This window comes from Papio anubis, chromosome 2, assembly GCF_008728515.1.
Source record: "Papio anubis isolate 15944 chromosome 2, Panubis1.0, whole genome shotgun sequence".
NCBI classification, from domain to species: domain Eukaryota; kingdom Metazoa; phylum Chordata; class Mammalia; order Primates; family Cercopithecidae; genus Papio; species Papio anubis.
The window spans coordinates 100294202-100316883 of record NC_044977.1 but is presented as its reverse complement, the minus strand read 5'-3'; the positions used below and the strand labels follow the sequence as shown (position 1 = coordinate 100316883).

General features: G+C 40.9%; 1 protein-coding gene across 10 annotated transcripts in view; it reads left to right on the top strand.

Annotated features, from left to right (window-relative positions):
- ENTPD3 (ectonucleoside triphosphate diphosphohydrolase 3) overlaps window positions 1–22369 on the top strand; it is a 44883-nt gene extending 22514 nt beyond the window's left edge. For 7 of the 10 annotated variants that reach the window (XM_017955566.3, XM_031662835.1, XM_031662836.1 and 4 more), the window contains 7 exons: window positions 5159–5309; window positions 8020–8179; window positions 9495–9728; window positions 15938–16210; window positions 16379–16489; window positions 16926–17063; window positions 21022–22369. In XM_017955566.3, coding sequence (XP_017811055.2) covers window positions 5159–5309; window positions 8020–8179; window positions 9495–9728; window positions 15938–16210; window positions 16379–16489; window positions 16926–17063; window positions 21022–21258 — 1304 coding nt within the window. In that variant the 3' untranslated portion in view covers window positions 21259–22369. The other 3 variants (XM_031662837.1, XM_021934532.2, XM_021934531.2) reach the window with 2 other exon arrangements.
- Window positions 22370–22682: the final 313 nt, after the last annotated feature.

Below are 22682 nucleotides of genomic sequence, written 5' to 3'. Positions count from 1 at the left end.
TTTGAAGGTAGGACCAACATGATTTTATGATGGACTTGATGTGAGGCATCTGAGTTGATAATACATGAGCAAGAGTTTGGATATGAGCAACTGTGTGCATCACAACACCATTTACTGAGATTGGGGAACACTGGGAATGGAGCATACTAGGGGCAGGGCAAGACTTAAAGAGTTTGGTTTTGGGCATATTAAGTTGGAGATGGCTATAAATCATGTGAGTCAGGGGACAGCAAACTTTTTTCTGTAAAGAGTTAGACGATAAATATTTTAGACTTGTGAGCCATATGGTCTCTGTCATAACTGCTCAACTCTGCCCCTTTAGCATGAAAACAGCCATAGACAATGTGTAGATGAATTAGCATGTTTGTATTTCAAAAAAAAAAAAAAACTTTACTTATGGACACTGACATTTTAATTTCTTATAATTTTCATGTCATGAAATGCTGTTCTTCATTTGATTTTTTTCCAACTACTTGAAAATGTAAAAATTATTCTTCACTCGCAATCCATACAAAAACAGGTATTGAGTCAAATACATTGCTCACTCCTGATCTATATAGTGCTGTGTGGTTGTCAGATAGGCAAGTCAGGAGTCAGGGGAGGAGGAGGTTGAAGAAATAAAGCTGAGGGTCATCATAATACAGATGATATCCAGCCCCAGCTCATCTAGGGAGTGAGTAGATACTAAAGAAAAGAGATCTGAGGACTTAGCCTTACACACTCCAGTACTGAGAGACTGGGAAGAGGAGGAGGATCCAGCAAATGAACTTAGGAGGAATGGCAGCCAGTAAGGGGAGAAGAAGTTCAGAACCCAAATCCAAGGTATTTGAAGAAAGAGGAAGTGCACAATTAGGTAAAAAGTGATGGGGAGCTTATAACCTAAGAAGTTAGACAGACATGATATGCCCCCAGTGTGGTGATGTACAGCAAGAAAAACCTAGCACACCTAGGAAGTGCTCTTGCCAAAAAATCAAACCTGAATCTGATCACATTTCTAGAAATTAACTCCCAGTTTATAAAAAACACAGGAGATAAAGGAACATGTTCAATGACACCTCACAGATCCAATCAGCGAAATCCAAAATGAGAGAGCTACTCCATTAAAATTATTTCTTTAATAAATAAATGGCAAGAAAAAATGGGTCATGAAAACTGTTACAGAATAAAGAATCTTAAAAAACATCCAAATGCACATACAAGGTATGGACTTCGGTTTCTGCATCACACTATAAAGAAAATGTTAGTTATTCTGGGAAATTTGAACACTGATGTGTCTTTAATATTAAGAACTTTTTTAGGAGTGATTTTTTTCTTAGGTATCATGGTTATACTTTTCAGAGTCCTTCCCTCTTCAAAACATATACTAACGTGTTTGCAGATGAATTAATATAATGCCTGGCATTTTCTTTACAATAATTCATAGAGATGGAAAAAAGAAAGCATATAGATGAAAATAAGGTGGGCTGTGTATTGATTAACTGTTGAAGCTGAATGATCAGTGTATGGGGATTCATTTTACTAGTTTCACAGAAAAGAATTATGAGGAACGTGAACACTTACCTGTGATGTTCAGCACAGTTTTGTTGTTTTTATTGGCATTGTGGAAAGAAAACCCTGTTAAATAACCTGTCACATAAGAATATGCCTGAGAGCTTAATCTGACATTTTATTTACTGAGAGAGTTGTGTCTTTTTAAAAATAACTTTCTAATTACAAAATAATATATTTTCATTGTGTGAAAATCAGAAAACATAGGTAAATAAAATGGAACCAGGCACAATGGTGTGCACCTATATTCCCAGCTACTCAGGAGGCTGAGGCAGAAGGATCACTTGAGCTTAGGAGTTTGAGACCAGCCTGGGCAACATAGCAAGACCTCGTCCTCATCTAAAAGTAGAAAAGGAAGTAAGATCATCCATAATCCTTCACACCAGAGGGGAAAATAATTCTTTTTTTAGGATTAATATATTTTTGTATTAAAAATTATTCATACAGGCTGGGTGCAATGGCTCACTCCTATAATCCCAGCACTTCAGGAGGCCAAGCAGATCAACTGAAGTCAGGAGTTTGAGACCAGCCTGGCCAACATGGTGAAACTCCGTCTCTCCTAAAAATACAAAATTAGCCGGGTCTGTTGCTGCATACCTGTAGTGCCAGCTACTTGGGAGGCTGAGGCAGGAGAATCACTTGAACCTGGGAGGTGGAGGTTGCAGTGAGCCAAGATGATGCCATTGCACTCTAGCCTGGGTGACAAGAGCAAAAAATTCCGTCTCAAAAAAAAAAAATACACACACACACACACACACACACACATAAAAATATATATATATTTATTTAATTGTTGTTATTAGTGTTTCTTACAGCTACTTCAGTTCTGAACTCCTGAGATCAAGCTACCAAGCTCATCAAGCCCAGGGCTTATGGTGCTGTCATTTGTCTGTTGTAGGAGGTCATTCCCCCAGGAGAGAAGATTACATTAGAGGCTCTCTCCTTGGCCAAGGTTGGGAAAGCCTGTCCTTGCTTCTCTGGCACTGTCGATGAAATCCACGTCTGTGCATCTTAATGGACACATCCAAGTAAAACTTGTAATTAGAGAGCTCAGGGTTTTTTAATTGGTTTGTGGTAGTTAGAAGATGGGTGGGAAAGGTTAAGAAAGGGCCGTTGAAGGAGGCAGTGGCTCTACCAATTCCAAAGAAGGAAGTTTACAGAGGGACCATATTCCCTCCATCTTCCTTGTCTGTCCTATACTTAGTCTTCCTTCAAGTAGGACTTATTTAAACTCAGAGCCTGGACTGGGAGAACAAATTAAGTTACGTTCATGCAATGGCATGCAATGCAACTGTAAAAAGAAATGAAGAATATTTATATACTGCTATGGAGTGGCTACTAGGAAGTATTGTTGAATGCAAAAAAAAAAAGTGGAGAAAGGTATATATAGTAAATTACCATTTATCTAGAAGCTGGGGTGATTAAAAATATATGTACTTGCTTATTTTAAACAAACATTGGTTAAACTTTTTTAAAAAAAGAAACTACTTACAGGAAGAGGAGACAAGGAGAGAATCTAGATGTCTCTGAATATACCTAGTTTTGTAGATCTGATGTTAGAACTATGTAATTATTTTAATAACTATAAAACAATATCGCTTTTTAAAAAGTAATTCCTAAAACTCAAAAGTAAAATGCAACAGGCCAGGCATGGTGTCTCACACCCGTAATCCCAGCAATTTGGAAGGCCGAGGAGGGTGGATCACTTGAGGCCAGGAGTTCGAGACCAGCCTGGCCAACATGGCGAAACTCTGTCTTTACAAAAAATACAAAAATTAGCCAGGCAAGGTGGCATGCGCTTGTAATCCCAACTACTTGGGAGGCTGAGGCACAAGAATCACTTGAATCTGGAAGACGGAGGTTGTAGTGAGCCAAGATCACACCACTGCACTCCAGCCTGGGTGACGGAGCGAGACTCCATCTCAGAAAAAAAAAAAAAGATATCACCATTTGCAACCCCTAATGAAATAATGGATCTAAGCCATTTTCATTGATAATGCTAACAGCACAAAAAGAGAGACAACCAGACACTGTGCCTCCTATTATAAGTCCACACTAATCCCTATATATTTTTTAAAAAATTCAAACCTGATCTGATCAAGCCTCTACAGTCAATTAACAATTTATAGAAATACAAAGAACCAAGAAAGATGTTCATTGAATTATGAGGGTACAATCGACAAACTCAAGACTGTGGAAATTCTTCAGGACAGAGAAATTGCAATAAAAACTTTTAATAATTAGGAGGAAAAATAGAAAGGGAAGGCAGAACCAATAGACAGAAAGAGACTTAAGATTGCATTGTACGGAATTTATTGGGATCCTGACTCATACAAATGAGGAAAGGGTGGTGGATGGAGGAAGAAGGAGGGAGGAAGAGGAGGAGGAGGAAGAGAAAGAGACAGAGAGGATGAGAATGAGAATGGATATGGAGGCAATGTGAACCATGACTAGATAGTTCATGATATTAAGAAATTATTTTTTTAGCCAGGCATAGTGGCTCAAACCTGTAATCCCAGCACTGTGGGAGGTCGAGGCAGGTGGATCACCTGAGGTCAGGACTTCAAGACCAGCCTGGGCAACATGGTGAAACCGTGTCTCTACAAAAAAAAAAAACAAAAATTAGCCAGGTGTGGTGGTGCACACCTGTAATCCCAGGTACTCAGGAAACTGAGGCAGGAGAATCACTTGAACCTGAGAGGTGGAGGTTGTAGTGAGCCGAGATCATGCCACTGCAATCCAGCCTGGGCGACAGAACAAGACTGCCTCAAAAAAAAAAAAAAAAAGAGAGAGAAAAAAGAAAAAAAAAAGAAAAGAAAAATAAATTATTTTTAATTTGTACAGGTATAATAATTCAACTGCAGTTAGGGCTTTTTCAAAGAATTTTTACTTTTTGTGATACACACTGAAATATGGGAATTAAATGACACATCTGCAGTTTGCTTGGTGGGGAACAAGTGGAAGACTGTACAGATGAAATAAGAGTCGATTATTGTTGAAGCTGGGAGATAGATGCATGAGTTTCAATATACTATTCTCTCTACTTTTACTTATATTTGAAATTTTTATAATGAAAACATTTTTTTTTTTCTGAAATGGAGTCTGGCTCTGTCGCCCAGGCTGGAGTGCAGTGGCCGGATCTCAGCTCACTGCAAGCTCCGCCTCCCGGGTTTATGCCATTCTCCTGCCTCAGCCTCCCGAGTAGCTGGGACTACAGGCGCCCGCCAACTCGCCCGGCTAGTTTTTTGTATTCTTTAGTAGAGACGGTGTTTCACGGTGTTAGCCAGGATGGTCTCGATCTCCTGACCTCGTGATCCGCCCGTCTCGGCCTCCCAAAGTGCTGGGATTACAGGCTTGAGCCACCGCGCCCGGCCGAAAACATTTTTTAAAAGTAGGCCCTGGCTTACTTTTTTCACAATTGTAATTCATTCCTTTAGAGGTTGCAAGTAGACTGATCAGTGTGACCATATAGGACTTACCACATCCAGCTGTTTTCAACCCCCTACCAAACCCCAATAATTTTCAAAGCCAGTCTGTTTTTTATTTAAAGGTTGTATTACCGCTGTTGGTTCCTGGAAATGCTGACAGATGCTGACTGCTTGCTTTTCAGGCTCTGGAATCTCCAGCTATGGAAATAACCCCCAAGATGTCCCCAAAGCCTTTGAGGATTGTATGGAAAAAGTCAAGGGGCAGGTTCCATTTCACCTCCACGGCTCCACCCCCATTCACCTGGGAGCCACAGCTGGGATGCGCTTGCTGAGGTAAAGGCTAAGTGGCACAAAGGGGCCCATTTGACCAAAATAACCAAGAATGTGTTGAACCTTGCCAAGAATGTAAGTCTATTTCTGGGAACAACCCTCGCCCCCCAAAAAGAAGCCATATTCTGCCATAAATTTGGGCTTTAAAGATTGGGAAACTTTTAGTCTTTATTTTAATACCCAGAAAGAAATAGTTCTAAAATTGTTTCCCTCTCACTTGGTGATTTTACTGGGAACTTTGAAAAAGAGAGAGGTAATATGAAATCCGCTCATGGGATATAACTCTACTGCTTTGGAAAAGTAGCTGTTTTGACACTTGGTATTTTGACACCTGTGGACAACCAGCTAAGTTTGGTAGTAAGTACAACCCATAGCTATGTAGCTTCTGCTTGTGTACAAAATACCACTGAAATCTGCTTTAAAACAATGGCATGTCTGCACCTCAAATCAGTCAAAGCTTTTGGAGTTGTTATGAAACAAGCATCTCATTTCACTCACTCAATTAGTTACTTCTAAATTTGTAGTCATGGCTTTTGGCCCAGTTGCATGTTTTTGAATGTCTTTTCTCTTTTTTCTCCATTATAGCATTTCCTTGACCTTGAAATTTTAAAAAAAAAACAGTTTCCAAAAATAAACATCAAACTTAAATCTACTCAGAGTAGAGGCTACTCCAAGTGTTGGAATAAGGTTTTATCACAAGAAGACATCACTTATTCTGCTTCAAAGGCACTTTATGATTCCAAGCATGCAAAATTATCTATGTCGGAGTATTAAGAAAATAAAAAAAGAACAAACAGAGCTCCTTTAACATGATAATGAAAAGAAATCATGACGTGCTCTCCGTTAGACTGGGCCTTTTCCTTGTAGTCTCATAATTCTCATTTCTAATCTGATTTCCTGGTTGACCACATTGAATGTGGAAAGAAGTCAGATTTCTTTGCTCACTCTTGGAATCTGCAGTGTATTTCTAAATTATTTCATTTACGTGTAATAGAAATGACTTAAAAACTCCTTCCTTTTGCCTTTTCTTTCTTATAAAAACAGTTCTTTCAACAAGGGTGGAACTGAAACCTTGTAATCTCAGAGAACACAGCAAGGCAGCCCCTTTACAGGCTCTTAATTCCATGGACCTAAAATCCTCATCTGCTGTAGTGGATGCTTCCTTAACACGACACGTGTGGAGCTACTTATAGAAAAGTCAGCTGCAGGATGTGCTCATGAAGTTTTCAACTTGGAGACTGAATGCTTAGGGCTTAGTTTGTGAAATCCTTCTGCTTTCACTCTACTCAATTCACATTTTCAGGCTGAATTTCCCATTTCAGAATACATTAGGATGCTGTTTACCCTCCCTGGGATTTGACTTCAGGTAACAAGTTTCAGCACAGGACCTGAGCAATACCAACAATATGAATGGGATAAGTGACTATAGTCAGGGAGAAATACTGGTCCAATTCCATTAAATGTCTGTAGAAGTTACTCTAAAATATCTTTGCTTTACCAGTAGTGTTTGTACCTATGTAAACTTCTTGGTTGAACTGGCTCTGACCTTATGACTTAAGTAGACTTCTACTACTCTAAAAACAAAAACAAAACAAACAAACAAACAAATAGCTCTTAAGAACCTGACTTTTTCTTGGTTGCTTCCCCTCCCTCCCCCAGTCTTTCAGTGAGAAATAATTAAAAGGCTCTGCAATTTACAGCTCATGACAAAAACCATGGAACAGAAAACTCACCCCTTAGGAAAAAGTGAATGTCTCCTTTGAATAAATTAAGTACTAACTTTTTCTTGTAAAACTGTTTTCTGATGATGATCTATTTCTTCTGAGGAACTAGCTGATATTTTAATTACTAGACAAGTAAAACAGAAAAGAAAACAATTAATGAGAATTAGCTGGGATGAGAATTGATGAAACTGGGAAAACTCTGAATTATTTTCCAAGCAGTGATAACTGGCCACTGAATTGGAATGGATCCTGCTTATAGCCTTGCTCTTTCTTCTTCCTGATTGTCAGCCAGTGCCCCTGGCTTTCTTAACCCACGGATGAAAGAGGAAATAATCTCCCAAGCGAGCTCTTTCATAGCGTAAAATGGCAGCGATGGATGCCATAACATTCTGTCACTAGGGATAGAATGCTGTGTTGCCACTTGTCTAAGAGTCAGCACACCAGTGGTTTTTCAATCCAGTGGCAGCCATGATGACTGTCATATCCCTTCATGCTAAAGCCCTCCCAAAGACTGAAGCAGAAACAGCTGAAAACTCAATGTTCTTCCTTTCTCCCTACCTACTAAGCTCCCCTTCCTTCTTGTCAGATGAGGGTTCCTTTGTGTGGTGCCTTCAAGAGATTATTTATGCCACTTTTATGCCTTCATCAATCTCCTTTCCTCTGCTGATCTGAGAGAGCAATGGCATTAAATAGGAGGCTCTTTTGATACATGAACAGATGATATAGGTGGGGAGAACAAATTGTACTTTTACTGAAAGCAATTTTCCTACTTGGCAGCTTGACAGGTAACAAGTGGATCCTGCCTTCACAGTTGCCCCAGAAGACTTCAACTTGCAAAAGGGATTGTGGTGTACAGCACACATCTGGAAAATCATTCATCCCCACCAGCAGGGAGATGGGGAAGTTTGCATTTTCACCTGAGTGAGACTATATATTTTAAGACTGTATTGTCTGGGCACTCAGACTTGTTTGTTTTGTGCCTTGCATAGGTTGCAAAATGAAACAGCAGCTAATGAAGTCCTTGAAAGCATCCAAAGCTACTTCAAGTCCCAGCCCTTTGACTTTAGGGGTGCTCAAATCATTTCTGGGCAAGAGGAAGGGGTATATGGATGGATTACGGCCAACTATTTAATGGGAAATTTCCTGGAGGTGTGTGGAAACAAATGCATGGTTTTTAATCTTACTGTTTATCCTATCTCTTGTGAGTGATAGCCTAAGTAGAGGTACATACCATTAGGGATATCTGTCCTGTATCACTCCTATCATGTAATGCATTAGGGAAATACCTATGAGACAATAGCTAAGAAAGACCTATATAGCTGGGGAGAAAACATGGTCATAAATAGGACTAAATGCTTGGGAGGGAGGGAATCTCATCACTTTACTAGCTTGTAAGAAATTGAAGGGGGTGGGATCTAAATTTAACACTAGGCTATGGGTCTTTGGGAGGGCAGTTGAATAATCCTTCAGAGAGGCTCCATGACCATTTGAAATTTACAAAGCCCTCAGGAAGTCTGCATCCCTAAGTCCCCAGAGACAGGAGGAAGTCTTCACTCTGTGTTCCCAGGTCTCCTCACAGTCCAGTCCCTGCACTCCCTGCTCCCTTGGTGCAGAGGAAAGTTGATTCCAAGAGACAACTGCCATGTTACAGGGGGCACAAAACGGGAGTTACTCAGAGCATATCCAGCCCAAGACCTATTTTGTTCCCCTTCAAATGTATTTTAAATTTTTAAATAGTTACCAATAATTAACGTTTGGGAAATTTCACATAAAAATCCATACTTCTAGCTTCTTCTGACCTCCTCACTCCTCCCAAAAATCGGAGGAACTGGTCACAGTAGACGCACATTCCTGCATGGTAATGGGAACAGAGTGTAATTCGTGGACTCTCCAGTTTGCCACAGACCCCACCACTCCCTGTTATACACCTAATCTACTTCACTCATTTATTACTTACCTATGTTACTTGCCCAGCTCTTGTAAGCACGTGAATTCACCACCTCTGAAAGAAAAGGAGAGAATTGGCCGGGCGCGGTGGCTCAAGCCTGTAATCCCAGCACTTTGGGAGGCCGAGATGGGCGGATCACGAGGTCAGGAGATCGAGACCATCCTGGCTAACACGGTGAAACCCCGTCTCTACTAAAAATACAAAAAACTAGCCGGGCGAGGTGGCAGGCGCCTGTAGTCCCAGCTACTCGGGAGGCTGAGGCAGGAGAATGGCGTGAACCCGGTAGGCGGAGCTTGCAGTGAGCTGAGATCCGGCCACTGTACTCCAGCCTGGGCGGCAGAGCAAGACTCCGTCTCAAAAAAAAAAAAAAAAAAAAAAGAAAAGGAGAGAATTGGCCTCACATGCTCTCTCTGTCCTACTTCTTAGTAATAGGAGACGAGGCTTGGGTGGAGAACTTTGGGCAAACAGAGATGGTGCCTTTGGCTTTCTTTCTCACTTCCTTTTCCCACTGTGCAGAAGAACCTTTGGCATATGTGGGTGCACCCGCATGGAGTGGAAACCACGGGTGCCCTGGACTTAGGTGGTGCCTCCACCCAAATATCCTTCGTGGCAGGAGAGAAGGTGGATCTGAACACCAGCGACATCATGCAGGTGTCCCTGTATGGCTACGTGTACACGCTCTACACACACAGCTTCCAGTGCTATGGCCGGAATGAGGCTGAGAAGAAGTTTCTGGCAATGCTCCTGCAGGTACTTGAGTCGGCGGTAGGGGGTGGCAGGTGTTGTCTTGAGGGTTTGAGCTGAGGGGAGAATGCCCTGCCTTCTGGGGTCTGTCCTCTCCACTTCAGTTGAAAGGTAGATGGAAATAACCCCATTTTCCAATTTACTCCTGGGGGTCCAAGTCCCTTTCCCCCCTCTCTCTCTTTCTTCCCCTCCCTCTCCCTCTCATGTTGCCCACTCCCAGTGAATTTGAGTAAGAAGTCTAGGGAATTTCCAGAGCTTCACATGTTTTGTAAATGACTCAAGACCTGGAATCCCTTTATGGACACAAACTGTTTTAAACCGGGAGCTAAATAAGCCTGAGAATTTTGAGACTCCCCTGGGTGTAGACAAAATAATATTAGTGGTCACAAGAGAAATGTGTGCTGAAGAGGGAGAGGGCAGAGCCTTCCCAGGCTTAGCCTCCTTTTAGATGGGTCTATATTAGGCAGGCTTGATACCCTTTATACGGTGGAACTTTAGAGCAACTACATTCCATCATGTTGATCAGTAATTCATTTGGTAAGTGTTTCAGAGCCCAGAAGGCTAATTCAGGCATCAGCTAGAAAGTTGTTGCTGATATTAAATTCAACATTATGTAGTGTGTGTTCATGAGGGCACTAACTCCATAGGTGAGACCCCAGACCCAAACGCTACTGCTCTGGGGACATCAATCTTAGCCACAGATTCTGGCTTCTTACGGGACTCGAAGGCAGGGGAATTAGCCTAGGAACAAAATGGACACAACATCAGTAGGTTAACCCACATTCCTCCAACCTACTCTGATAACTGAAGACAGGAGCAGACTCTATCCTGCAGAAGAGTTGAGGGGGATCACAAAAGTGCATCTTCAGCAGGACTCACAACTTCAGACCCCTGCATTTACCCAGTGTTCATGCAGGGTGGGTTGTGGGAACTCAGCTTCCACTTCTGGCCCCTCCTCCAAACCTCTCCCCAATCCTCCCTGAAACAGCTGAGGCCCTGGGACACACGCATGGGACATTTATTGTCAGGAGTGTCTGAGCACTGCCTGGAAAGAACAGATGTGAGAAGCCTGCAGACAGCCCTCAACTACCCTTCTGTACTAATCCGTGCTCACACTGCTATAAAGAAATACCTGAAACTGGGTAATTTATAAAGAAAAGAGGCTTGTTTAATTGGTTCATGGTTCTGTGGGCTGTACAGGTTTCTGCTTCTAGGGAGGCCTCAGGAAACTTACAGTCATAGTAGAAGGCAAAGGGGAAGCAAGCACTTCTCACATGCGGGAACAGGAGGGAAGACGCCACACACTTTTAAACAACCAGATCTTGTGACAACTCACTTACTATCATGAGAACAGCAAGGAGGAAATCTGCCCCCATGACCTAATCACCTCCCACCAGGCCCCTCCTCCAACAGTGGGATTACGATTTTACATGAGGCAAAGCCAAACTATGTCACCTTCCATGGCTCCCACCCCAACTTCCACTTCCCTCCCCAGTCAGCCAAACCAAGCCCTACAGGTAACTCAATCAATGCTCCCTATCAGGGGTCTCAATACTCATCACTCATCCCCACTTGCTCATCAAAGTAGTTCAACCAACATGCTTCTTTCTTTCTGGGAGAGAAGCTCTAGAAAATCCTCTTTTCTCCAGCTCCTTTTACTTCTAGCAATGCTTAATGTCCTTTGCTCCAGCTCTGACTCTAGCAGGAGTAGAATGTGGAGGCTCAGGTGAAATCCTCCTTTTTCCAGGGTGAGTGGGGATCAGAGAGGCTAATCTTCTAAATTTGGCTGGCCCTGTGGAATGTGTGTTTCTGTCTGTCTGCATGTGTCTGTGTGTTTTTGTACTTATACAATGTTTACTAAAGAATGATTATCTATATATCCAGCAGTCCACAGAAGAGAAGTAAATACTAAGACCTTTCTGAGGTCTGATTTAGGCTTGAGAATGCCAGTCTCCAAATGTGAGCCCAGCACTGGGGGTGGAGGAGTGAGCACCCATCCTCTCACAGTCAGCTCACAGGAACAGGGACACATGTCTTCAATTTGCCTGGTAACCTCTAGATGCCTGATAGGGTGACTCTGCCCTCGGAGGCTTCTGACTCATCCAAGAGGAGAGATTCAGATGAGATGAGGATTACTGACAAATTCATGTCAAGACCTGCCTGACCAACAGTTTCATAGGTCAAATATGTATTGCCAAGCCTTCACTTGGAAGGTTCACACAAATTATTGCATCGTAAACACTGCTGAGTAAATTCCATCAGTCTGGATCTTGTTTCCTGATCTGTAATATAAGGAACTACATAGTGTGGTGAGAATGATAGCTGGATATGTACTTTGCAAATTACTTTCATATTAATAAGTCTCCAGTCACCTTGGAGCTGAAGTCTCATTCTGACAACATGTTGGATATTAGGAATATGTATTCACTTTCTTTCCATTTTTAAGTAAGAAATTTGTCTTCTGTTTTTAATGTAATATATGTTCAGTGAAAAACATTTAGAAGATGCACACCAAAAACTATAAAGGATTTCTTTAAAAACAGAATTAACCACTATTAATCATACTATTGCATTTTCTTCCACTTTTTTAATGTATGAAAGTGTGAAAACTTGGCTTCATATGGTATATATAATTTTATATTTACCTTTTATTTTACCTAACCATATATTATGGTCAATTTCCTGTGTTGTTAATGTCCTTTTAAAATATTATTTTTATGAGAGCATAGTATTCCAAGTACCATAACTTAAAAAGAAAAAGAAATTGACCATTTGATTATGAAAGAAAGTACATTCTTATTGTAAAAATTTAAAGCCATACAAAGAGTGTTAAAGTCAAAATGAAAGATCCTCCTTCCAATCCCATTTACTGAATGCCATCACTGGTCAAAGCTTAATATGTTGTTCTTCTACACTTTCCAGGTCAGTATATTAACTTATTTTCTTTACTATTTAATATCCCATAATGTATCAATCATTCCCTTCCTCATGGACATCAGGCTGTGTCCTGTTTTGTTGCTACGACAATAATATAATAAGCCTTCTTACCCATATAACCTTATGAACCAGTGATTTTATTTCTGTAGGATAGGTTCAAAGGACAGGTGTATTTTTTTTATATAAATGAACAAATAGGTAATCTTCCAACAAAATTAAAACCATGCAGATTACCACCCATGTTGTGATGACTTTTTGAAATAAGCTTCAGGAATTCCAAAACATTCTAATAATAAGTACTTAGATAATGAGGATCTGTTTCTGGATTTTCTGTTCGATACATTCATTGTTCTATTTTGGGACCAATATCATGTTGTTCTACCTGCAATAGTCTATTTTTCTACTCTCAGATGTTTATCTTGAACTTCAAAGTCATTTGAAGCAGTAACAAAAAAGAAAGTTTTTTGTTGAGATTGTGATTGTAATTACATTGATTCATACATTAATTTGGTTAAAATGTGCTTATTAGTGACATCAACAATTTCTATCCAGAATTATACAGTGTATTTCCATTTATTTAATTCTTGGCTTGTATCCTTCAATAAAATGTATAGTTTTCATCATTGGTTCTGTACCTCTGTTGTTAAATGTATTTTCTTTGTGTGTATTTTTTTAAACTTTCTGTCACTAACGAGAATAGTTTCTATCACTGTTTTTTCCAGTTTTAACCAGTTTAACTCTAAAATCAGATTATGCTATAGTTTTCTAGTGGACTTTTCTCCCTCGAACCCGCTGATTGACTTTTTCATGACAGTGCCCTTCAGCCACTAAGCTCGGTGAAGACTGTTGAATGCTGAATGCCTGAACTTGGCACATTGGCCCATTATATGTAAAGAATGCCACAACAAAAATTCAGACACACACAAAAGAAAAGAACTAATATTTACTAAGTTTTTCCTATGTACTAAGTCAGAAATAATTTATGTTATCTTGTTTCTTCTCTGGACCAAGCCAGAAATAATTTATAGTTTTAATCATTTTAAAAGTATAAATCGGCCGGGCACGGTGGCTCAAGCCTGTAATCCCAGCACTTTGGGAGGCCGAGACGGGCGGATCACGAGGTCGGGAGATCGAGACCATCCTGGCTAACACGGTGAAACCCCGCCTCTACTAAAAAAATACAAAAAAAAACTAGCCGGGCGAGGTGGCGGGCGCCTGTAGTCCCAGCTACTCGGGAGGCTGAGGCAGGAGAATGGCGTGAACCCGGGAGGCGGAGCTTGCAGTGAGCTGAGATCCGGCCACTGCACTCCAGCCTGGGCGACAGAGCGAGACTCCGTCTCAAAAAAAAAAAAAAAAAAAAAAAGTATAAATCTCCCTTCAGACTATACTAGAAAAGGAAAAAAAAGTATAAATCAGATTTGGAAGTAGATACTAAATAGCCAATTGATTGATTTGATATTTTTTTCTTTCAACCAATATTTCAGCTATAGGGTGACCCAAGTATGATATGCTATAAATTATATGTAACGGCTTTTGAAAATCATAAATTGTTTTCATACCATAGAGGCAGAAAGGGGCCTGTTTGCCTCTTTCTCAGTCAAATGAAGATCTTTCTGGAAAACACTCATTTGGGTTCTATTTGATGAATGTTAAGCTTTTATAGGATTTTTGCAGAATCTTGTCACTGACCTTTGTTAAACAATTGCATTACTTGAATATGTACCTCAGTTTCCTCATTAGTAAAATGAAAGGGTTGGGCTAAATGTCTGAGTCAAGATTTTACTGTAGGGTGGCCAGGTGCAGTGGCTCACACCTGTAATCCTAGCACTTTGGAAGGCTAAGGCAGGAGAATCTCTTGTGCACAGGAGTTTGAGACCAACCTGGGTAACATAGGGAGAACCTACCTCTACCAAAAAAAAAAACTAATTAAAAAAAAATTTTTTTTTAATTTTTTTGAGACAGAGTCTTGCTCTGTCACCCAGGCTGGAGTGTAACGGTGCAATCTCAGTTCGCTGCAACCTCCACTTCCCGGGTTCAAGTGATTCTCCTGCCTCAGCCTCCTGAGTAGCTGGGACTACAGGTGCATGCCACCACGTCTGGCTAATTTTTGTATTTTTAGGAAAGATGGGGTTTCACCATGCTGCCCAGGCTGGTCTCAAACTCCTGATCTCAAATGATCCGCCTGCCTCAGCCTCCTAAAGTGCTGGGATTACAGGTGTGAGCCATCACACCCAGCTAAAAGAAAAGATTTTACTATAGGGGAAGCAGTATGCCTTAGTGGCTTAAGTTGAACATAGTTCAAATCCAATTCCTTCAAAAAGAGAGTTCATAAATTGAATCAACAACATTTAGGATTTTAGCATAAAATAGAGTATTTTGCACCAGTAGATTAAAGATTGAATAGTCATATGGAAAAAGTAAAGCCAAGTCTCTATCTGAATCTTTAAGTCAAATAAATTGCAATGGATAAAAGATTTATATGTGACAAGGCTATTTGTTTGTAATGGCAAAATGATTGGGAACGACCTCAGTGTTCATCTAGATGATATTCCTTAAATAAAGTATGATTTATTTGTACAGTGGAATACTATGCAGCTACTAAATAAATAGGCCACTCTGTAAGTACAATGAATGGAAATATCTCAAGGATACATTTTTAAGTGAGAAAAGCAACGGGTACAATGGGGTATATAAAGTGCTACCATTTATGGCTTTAAAAAAAGAAAAGCGTGGGAGAAAAAAATATATTTGCTTGTGCATGCCAGATCTTTGGAAGGATACACAAAAATTGGCAATAGTGATTGTTTCCAGAGAGAGGCCTGATGGCTGCAAGTGGATGAGAAGGAGACTTCACTTTCATATGTTTATTTGTACCTTTTGGATTATTTTGCTAGGTGGATAGATGACATTCTACTTAAAATGATACATTAAATATATCCATTTTCTCAACATGTGAAGTTCATAAAACCTGGTTCACAGGGCTATCATAAGAGCTGGATCAGATAATGTGAGAGAGAGCCTAGCGCTATGCCTGGTACAAGGTAATTGTCACACACACACACACACACACACACACACACACACACACACACACCCTTTCCCCCCACCCCCACTTGAATTATCTAGACAACCTATGACCAAAGACATGCTGACATAGAATGGTATTTTTTGTTTTTCTCTTGGCATTGGAGGATAGTGATAGAGAGAATTTGCAAAAGGGAGATACTTGGCTATCCACAAAAAACGTGGTTTCTAACACCTTACTCTTATACCTACAGAATTCTCCTACCAAAAACCATCTCACCAATCCCTGTTACCCTCGGGATTATAGCATCAACTTCACCATGGGCCATGTATTTGATAGCCTGTGCACTGTGGACCAGAGGCCAGAAAGTTATAACCCCAGTGATATCATCACTTTTGAGGGAACTGGGGACCCATCTCTGTGTAAGGAGAAGGTGGCTTCCTTATTTGACTTCAAAGCTTGCCATGATCAAGAAACGTGTTCTTTTGATGGGGTTTATCAGCCAAAGATTAAAGGGCCATTTGTGGTAAGAGCAAAACCTGAAAGATTCCTTTCTTTCCCCGTTGAATATTTATTTCTCACTTTTCTGTTTCTCCTCTGCTGACCTGTTAGCCACCTTCTAATTCCTCACCCATAAACCTTTCTATTATACCCATTCTGAGAACTAATTTCCTTCTGTATTACTTATTTCCAGGCTTTTGCAGGATTCTACTACACAGCCAGTGCTTTAAATCTTTCAGGTAGCTTTTCCCTGGACACCTTCAACTCCAGCACCTGGAATTTCTGCTCACAGAATTGGAGTCAGGTCAGTATTTAAAGAGAAAGTATCAGTGTCAGTACAAAAAAATATATATATGGTAGAATCTATTCTATGTGTGTATATTCTGAATTTAGCCTTTATGCTCTTCTATTTCCATCACATCTGTAAAATAAAAAGAATAAGGGAATCTACTCCCACACCTGTGGTGTGAATTAATGTTATAACTACATGCACAATGGTTAGAACAATATTTGGCATATAATAATAAGCACTCAATGAGTTTAAAGATTAGTATATTGTGAAATTATATAGTGATATCTTCATAATTATATTGAATAATTATATGATTGTATTATAAAGTCTTTTCTATTATGAAATTATGGATGATAAGATTCTTTAAAACATGACTTTTAATCCAAGGTGTTCATTTTAAAACATACCTGCCTGCCCTGCCTCTAAGATGTTTTAAACCTCCTTTCAGCTCCCACTCCTGCTCCCCAAATTTGATGAGGTATACGCCCGCTCTTACTGCTTCTCAGCCAACTATATCTACCACTTGTTTGTGAATGGTTACAAATTCACAGAGGAGACTTGGCCCCAGATACATTTTGAAAAAGAAGTAAGTCAAAGCACAAATCATTTTCTCTTCTTTTTCCCAACAGAGAGATTTGTATGTATGTGTGTGGAACAAATGTAGAAGGTAAAAGGGTATTAACGAGTTAAACTCACTGGGTGGAAGCTGATCAGACTGATCCCTTGTGAGTTTCCCAGAAGAGGTCGTGGAGAATTTAGTGGAGTTGCTCATGGGTGTCCATTCTCCTGGAAAAGACTGGAGGCCAAGGGCCAATGGACTAGGAGGTCCTGGAGGGCAGAGACTTGTCTTGGTATCTTCATATTCCCAGCACTCAGCACAAGGGATAGAGCCTAGAAGGTGCTTAGTAAATGTTTGTTGAATTCGTAAATAAATATGAATTCATAAATAAATATGAATTAAGGATATGAGACTTTTCATCCTGAAAAGAAGCTTTAAATGTAACCATTTTTAAAAGAGGATAGCGGCCGGGCGCGGTGGCTCAAGCCTGTAATCCCAGCACTTTGGGAGGCCGAGACGGGCGGATCACGAGGTCAGGAGATCGAGACCATCCTGGCTAACACAGTGAAACCCCGTCTCTACTAAAAAAAATACAAAAAACTAGCCGGGCGAGGTGGCGGGCGCCTGTAGTCCCAGCTACTCGGGAGGCTGAGGCAGGAGAATGGCGTAAACCCAGGAGGCGGAGCTTGCAGTGAGCTGAGATCCGGCCACTGCACTCCAGCCTGGGCCACAGAGCGAGACTCCGTCTCAAAAAAAACAAAAAAAAAAAACCCAAAAGAGGATAGCAACTAATTCTTCTCCATTTTATGCAGATGTCGGAGTAAGATACAGGCCTTAGAGCCTGACGGATTTGCATTAGCATTAAATAAACATTTTCTCTTTGAATGAACCTGAAGTCATTACATTTACTGACAAAGATTTGGGGGATGGGGAAGATATTCTTAGCTCAGGGTTTAATATATCTAAAAATATGTATATTTATAGATACCTATAAATACATACATATATATATATGATGGTCAAGTGACCAGAATGGTCCAAAGCTGGAATCACAGCTGTCACCTGGTGACAGGTGAAAGGACCTCCATACTTTGTTTCAGGCAGGGCTCAGCCTTGCGAATATGTTCAGCCAGCACTATGTTCCCCAGGTTCCAGAGAATTTTCTCATTTCAGGAATAGCTGATATGAAGCCTGAAGGATGTCTGGAGTCAGCCTGTTCAATACCAGCTTCAGCAATAATTAGATTAAATCAATCAATATCCTGCATTAGGCCTCTGACTCTCTACTTTTACATAAATAAAATTGAGTCATCTACAAAAAAATAAGGATGTCTGGAGACACAAGGACTGTTGGTAGCATGTACTCTCTAAGCTTTGCTTCTAATGAATCTAATTACCAGTAAAGTATATTATAAGAATTGAGAATGACTTTCCATTTGAATGCCAGTTTGAGTTGATATAGTATCTAAGTTAAAAGTTCCTTTTTTCTAATTATAAAGAATGTTATGTCCAGCCAAATTAGTAATTAAATGTGAAGATGTAGGCTGGGTGTGGTGGCTCACACCTGTAATCCCAGCACTTTGGGAGGCCGAGGCAGGTGGATCACCTGAGGTCGGTAGTTCGAGACCAGCCTGACCAACAAGGAGAAACACTGTCTCTACTAAAAATACGAAATTCGCCGGGCATGACGGTGCATGCGTGTAATCCCAGCTACTCAGGAGGCTGAGGCAGGGGAATCACTTGAACCTGGGAGGTGGAGGTTGCCATGAGCCAAGATCATGCCATTGCACTCCAGCCTGGGCAACAAGAGCAAAACTCCATCTCTAAATAAATAAATAAAAATAAAAATGTTAAGGTGTAAAAAGACTTAAGAAGATTTGCTGCACAAAGACTTACATTGAAAATATTTTTGATGGAAGTAATAAAATAAGAAGAGAAATAAATCCAGGACATGTTACAAAAATACTGGAAGTAAGAATAAATGATGTTGTGGCTTAAAATTTACATTAAAAAGGCCAGGTGCTGTGGCTCACACCTGTAATTCCAGCACTCTGGAAGGCTGAGGCAGATGGATCACCTGAGGTCAGGAGTTCAAGACCAGCCTGGCCAACATAGTAAAACCATGTCTCTACTAAAAATACAAAATATTAACTGGATGTGGTGGCATGCGCCTTTACTCCCAGCCACTCAGGAGGCTGAGGCAGGAGAATCACTTGAAACTGGGAGGTGGAGGTTGCAGTAAGCCGAGATCTCACCATTTCACTCCAGCCTGGGCAACAGAACAAGACTCCGTCTCAAAAAAAAAAAAAAAGATGTTAAAAAAACAGAAAACAAACACTAAAGAAAACTATAAAAATAAACGCCATTCATATGACTCAAGTATAGAAAATACCCAACATGATAAGGGTGTGGTAAGGAGTTATAAGATACAGGGACATAAGAGTAACCTAAAATTCAAATTCTCTTCTTGTCAAAGGGAACACAGAGATATCTTTTTCTTTTTCTTTCTTTCTTTTTTTTTTTTTTTTTAGAACGGAGTCTCGCTCTGTCACCTAGGCTGGAGTGCAATGGCGTGATCTCAGCTCACTGCAGCCTCTGCCTCCTGGGCTCAAGCAATTCTCCTGCCTCAGCCTCCTGAGTAACTGGGATTACAGGCACCCACCATCATGCCTGGCTAATTTTTGTATTTTTATAGAGACAGGGTTTCACCACGTTGGCCAGGCTGGTCTTGAACTCCTGACCTCAGGTGATCCGCCTGCCTCAGCCTCCCAGAGTGCTGGGATTATAGGCGTGAGCCACCATGCCTGGCCACAGATATCATTTTTAAGGCAGGAAAGAAGAAAATATATATATATATATATCTATAAAAGCACTAATTGAAAATTTAAAAGTAAGATATTAGAAAGAAGTGTAAATATATTAATAATCACAATAATTATAAATGGACTAAACCTACCAGTTAAAAGACAGATGTCAGATTGAATTTTTAGAAATCAAGCAGGTGCCATTTATAAGAGAAACGTGATTCAAGCATAAAGACATGGAAAGATTGAAAGATAACTTTTTTAAATTATCAAACACTACCCAAAAGAAAGCTGGTGTAACTATTTAATATCTGGCAAAGCTGTCTTTAAGACAAAGAGCCTCATTCTAGACAGCAAGGGTTACAACATAATGATAAAATGTTCAATCACTATGAAGATTGTAAAGGTGAAACATTTATACACCTAATAAAACACCCTAAAGGGGCCGGGTGCGGTGGCTCAAGCCTGTAATCCCAGCACTTTGGGAGGCCGAGACGGGCGGATCACGAGGTCAGGAGATCGAGACCATCCTGGCTAACACGGTGAAACCCCGTCTCTATTAAGAAATACAAAAAACTAGCCGGGCGAGGTGGCGGGCGCCTGTAGTCCCAGCTACTCGGGAGGCTGAGGCCAGAGAATGGCGTGAACCCGGGAGGCGGAGCTTGCAGTGAGCTGAGATCCGGCCACTGCACTCTAGCCTGGGCGACAGAGCGAGACTCCGTCTCAAAAAAATAAAAAATAAAAAAAAAATAAAACACCCTAAAAACATGTAAAGCAAAAATGGATAGAACAACCAGAAGAAATTGACAGTCAGCTTCCCATTTGGGCTGATTTCCTATTCTTAGAAACTGGTCCTGGGATCAGCAAACCACTCATTAGCCTCTTTCTCTAGCCACAAACACTCTTGTGCTCCTGGACAACAGGAACACTTTCACTATTATTAACTGTGCCTTCTTCACTCTTGGCTATGACAAGATTGTGAGGATTTGTTCTTTTGACTATTTCTTCTGCAGTGCTGGAGGTGAGATTCCCCAAGTCTTTGTGGCTACAGTGTGGTGTCTTAACTTGGGCAAGTCCTTTGACCTCTTTGGGCCACAATTTCCCATGGGAGCTTTGTGAGGTTGATAGTGGTATGCCTCTGGTATGTAATTGTAGCCTTGAGCCTTGTCCTCTACTCCACAGGTGGGGAATAGCAGCATAGCCTGGTCTCTTGGCTACATGCTCAGCCTGACCAACCAGATCCCAGCTGAAAGCCCTCTGATCCGTCTGCCCATAGAACCACCTGTCTTTGTGGGCACCCTTGCTTTCTTCACAGCGGCAGCCTTGCTGTGTCTGGCATTTCTTGCATACCTGTGTTCAGCATCCAGAAAAAAGAGGCACTCCGAGCATGCCTTTGACCAGGCAGTGGATTCTGACTGAGCCTTCAAAGCAGCTCCTGGAGTCCAGTGGCTGCTTAGAGTCAGCCTGGGTGGCACCAGGCAACACAGGTAAAGTGGCTGCCTTCAGGAAATACAACTAACTAAAATCAAACACCTAGGTCACGTGCCTCTCAAATACTGATTTCTGTCACAGTACCTCTTGGGGCGTCCCTTGGCTATTCTGTGCATATTGCTCTTCAGAGACCTCACTACCCATGTGCTGATCTATTGGGGAACAGAGAAGAGACAGGCCACCAAGATCAGGCTCTTTATTTTAAGTCCCCCAGAGGAAGAGTAAGTTGAGAGGGTATCAGCTTAATGTTGAAGAATTGACCTCAGGGCTCAGTTTCTATTTCCCTCCCTCAGTATTCTTCCTGGCAGGATACCCATTAAGCATTTGGCCCAATCAGATATCTCATTTTATAGTTTTTTTTTCCCATTGGTCTTTAACTAAGACTTTCTTGTAGCAATCTCATAAGCAGTGAACCCCTCAGATCAGTAGAATATAGTATCTGGGGGAGAAGACTTATTTCCCTCAGGGCAGTGGCCACAGCCAGGCTTCTGTCATACAGGTGGATCCCGAAGCACAGAAACATAAAAACGGTCTCCCAGAAAACTATAGGCCATTCTCCAAGTGGAATTCCCACTTAGGGCTCTGGTCACTAGATTGCAACCTTTGTGTTTGTCATCATCCTCATCTCACCACTGTATTGCTATGCCCTCCCATAAAAACACATTTATCCCTAGCAAGATTGTTGCATTCCAGATTTTACTGCCTTTGCTAGGCTTTTGTTTAGCAAAGGGCTGCCTTTCCATTGTTTTCATGGTGTATATATTTTTGTCACCATTCCCACAGTATACTTGATGTTGTCATAGAACATCCTACTTTATGATTTACTAGCCAATTACTTTCCTAGATCATAGACCTCTCTGCATAGTAGTCATAGGTCTTGACTTTGGGGAAAGAAAAGGAAGCTGCAGGAATATTTATCTCCAAAGTCGAATGAGAAAGAACTCCAGCAAATCCAATGGCTACAAAGTAAAAATCAGCATTATTTCATATTGCTGTTTCTTAGCTGAATATGGAATAAAGAACTATTATTTTATTTTGACTTGCAGTGGGGGTGTGTGTGTTAACTTACATATGGTACTCTTCCTCCTAAGGACTCTAGGTGATATTTATGAGAGAAAATGTTTTCCCTAGTGAATTAAGAAACCCATTCATTAATATCACCTTTATTCCAGAGAGTTCAAAGTGCTTTTACTTCGATAAACCTTTGACCGCTTGAGATTATTGAGTCAAGCATTTCTGTACCTTATTTGAAATTCTAAGCCTCTGTGAGGCCACAACCTGACACTCAAATCTTATTTCTCATCCAGAATGGCTACTCCTATCCCAAACTGTACCTTTGCTCACACCATCCT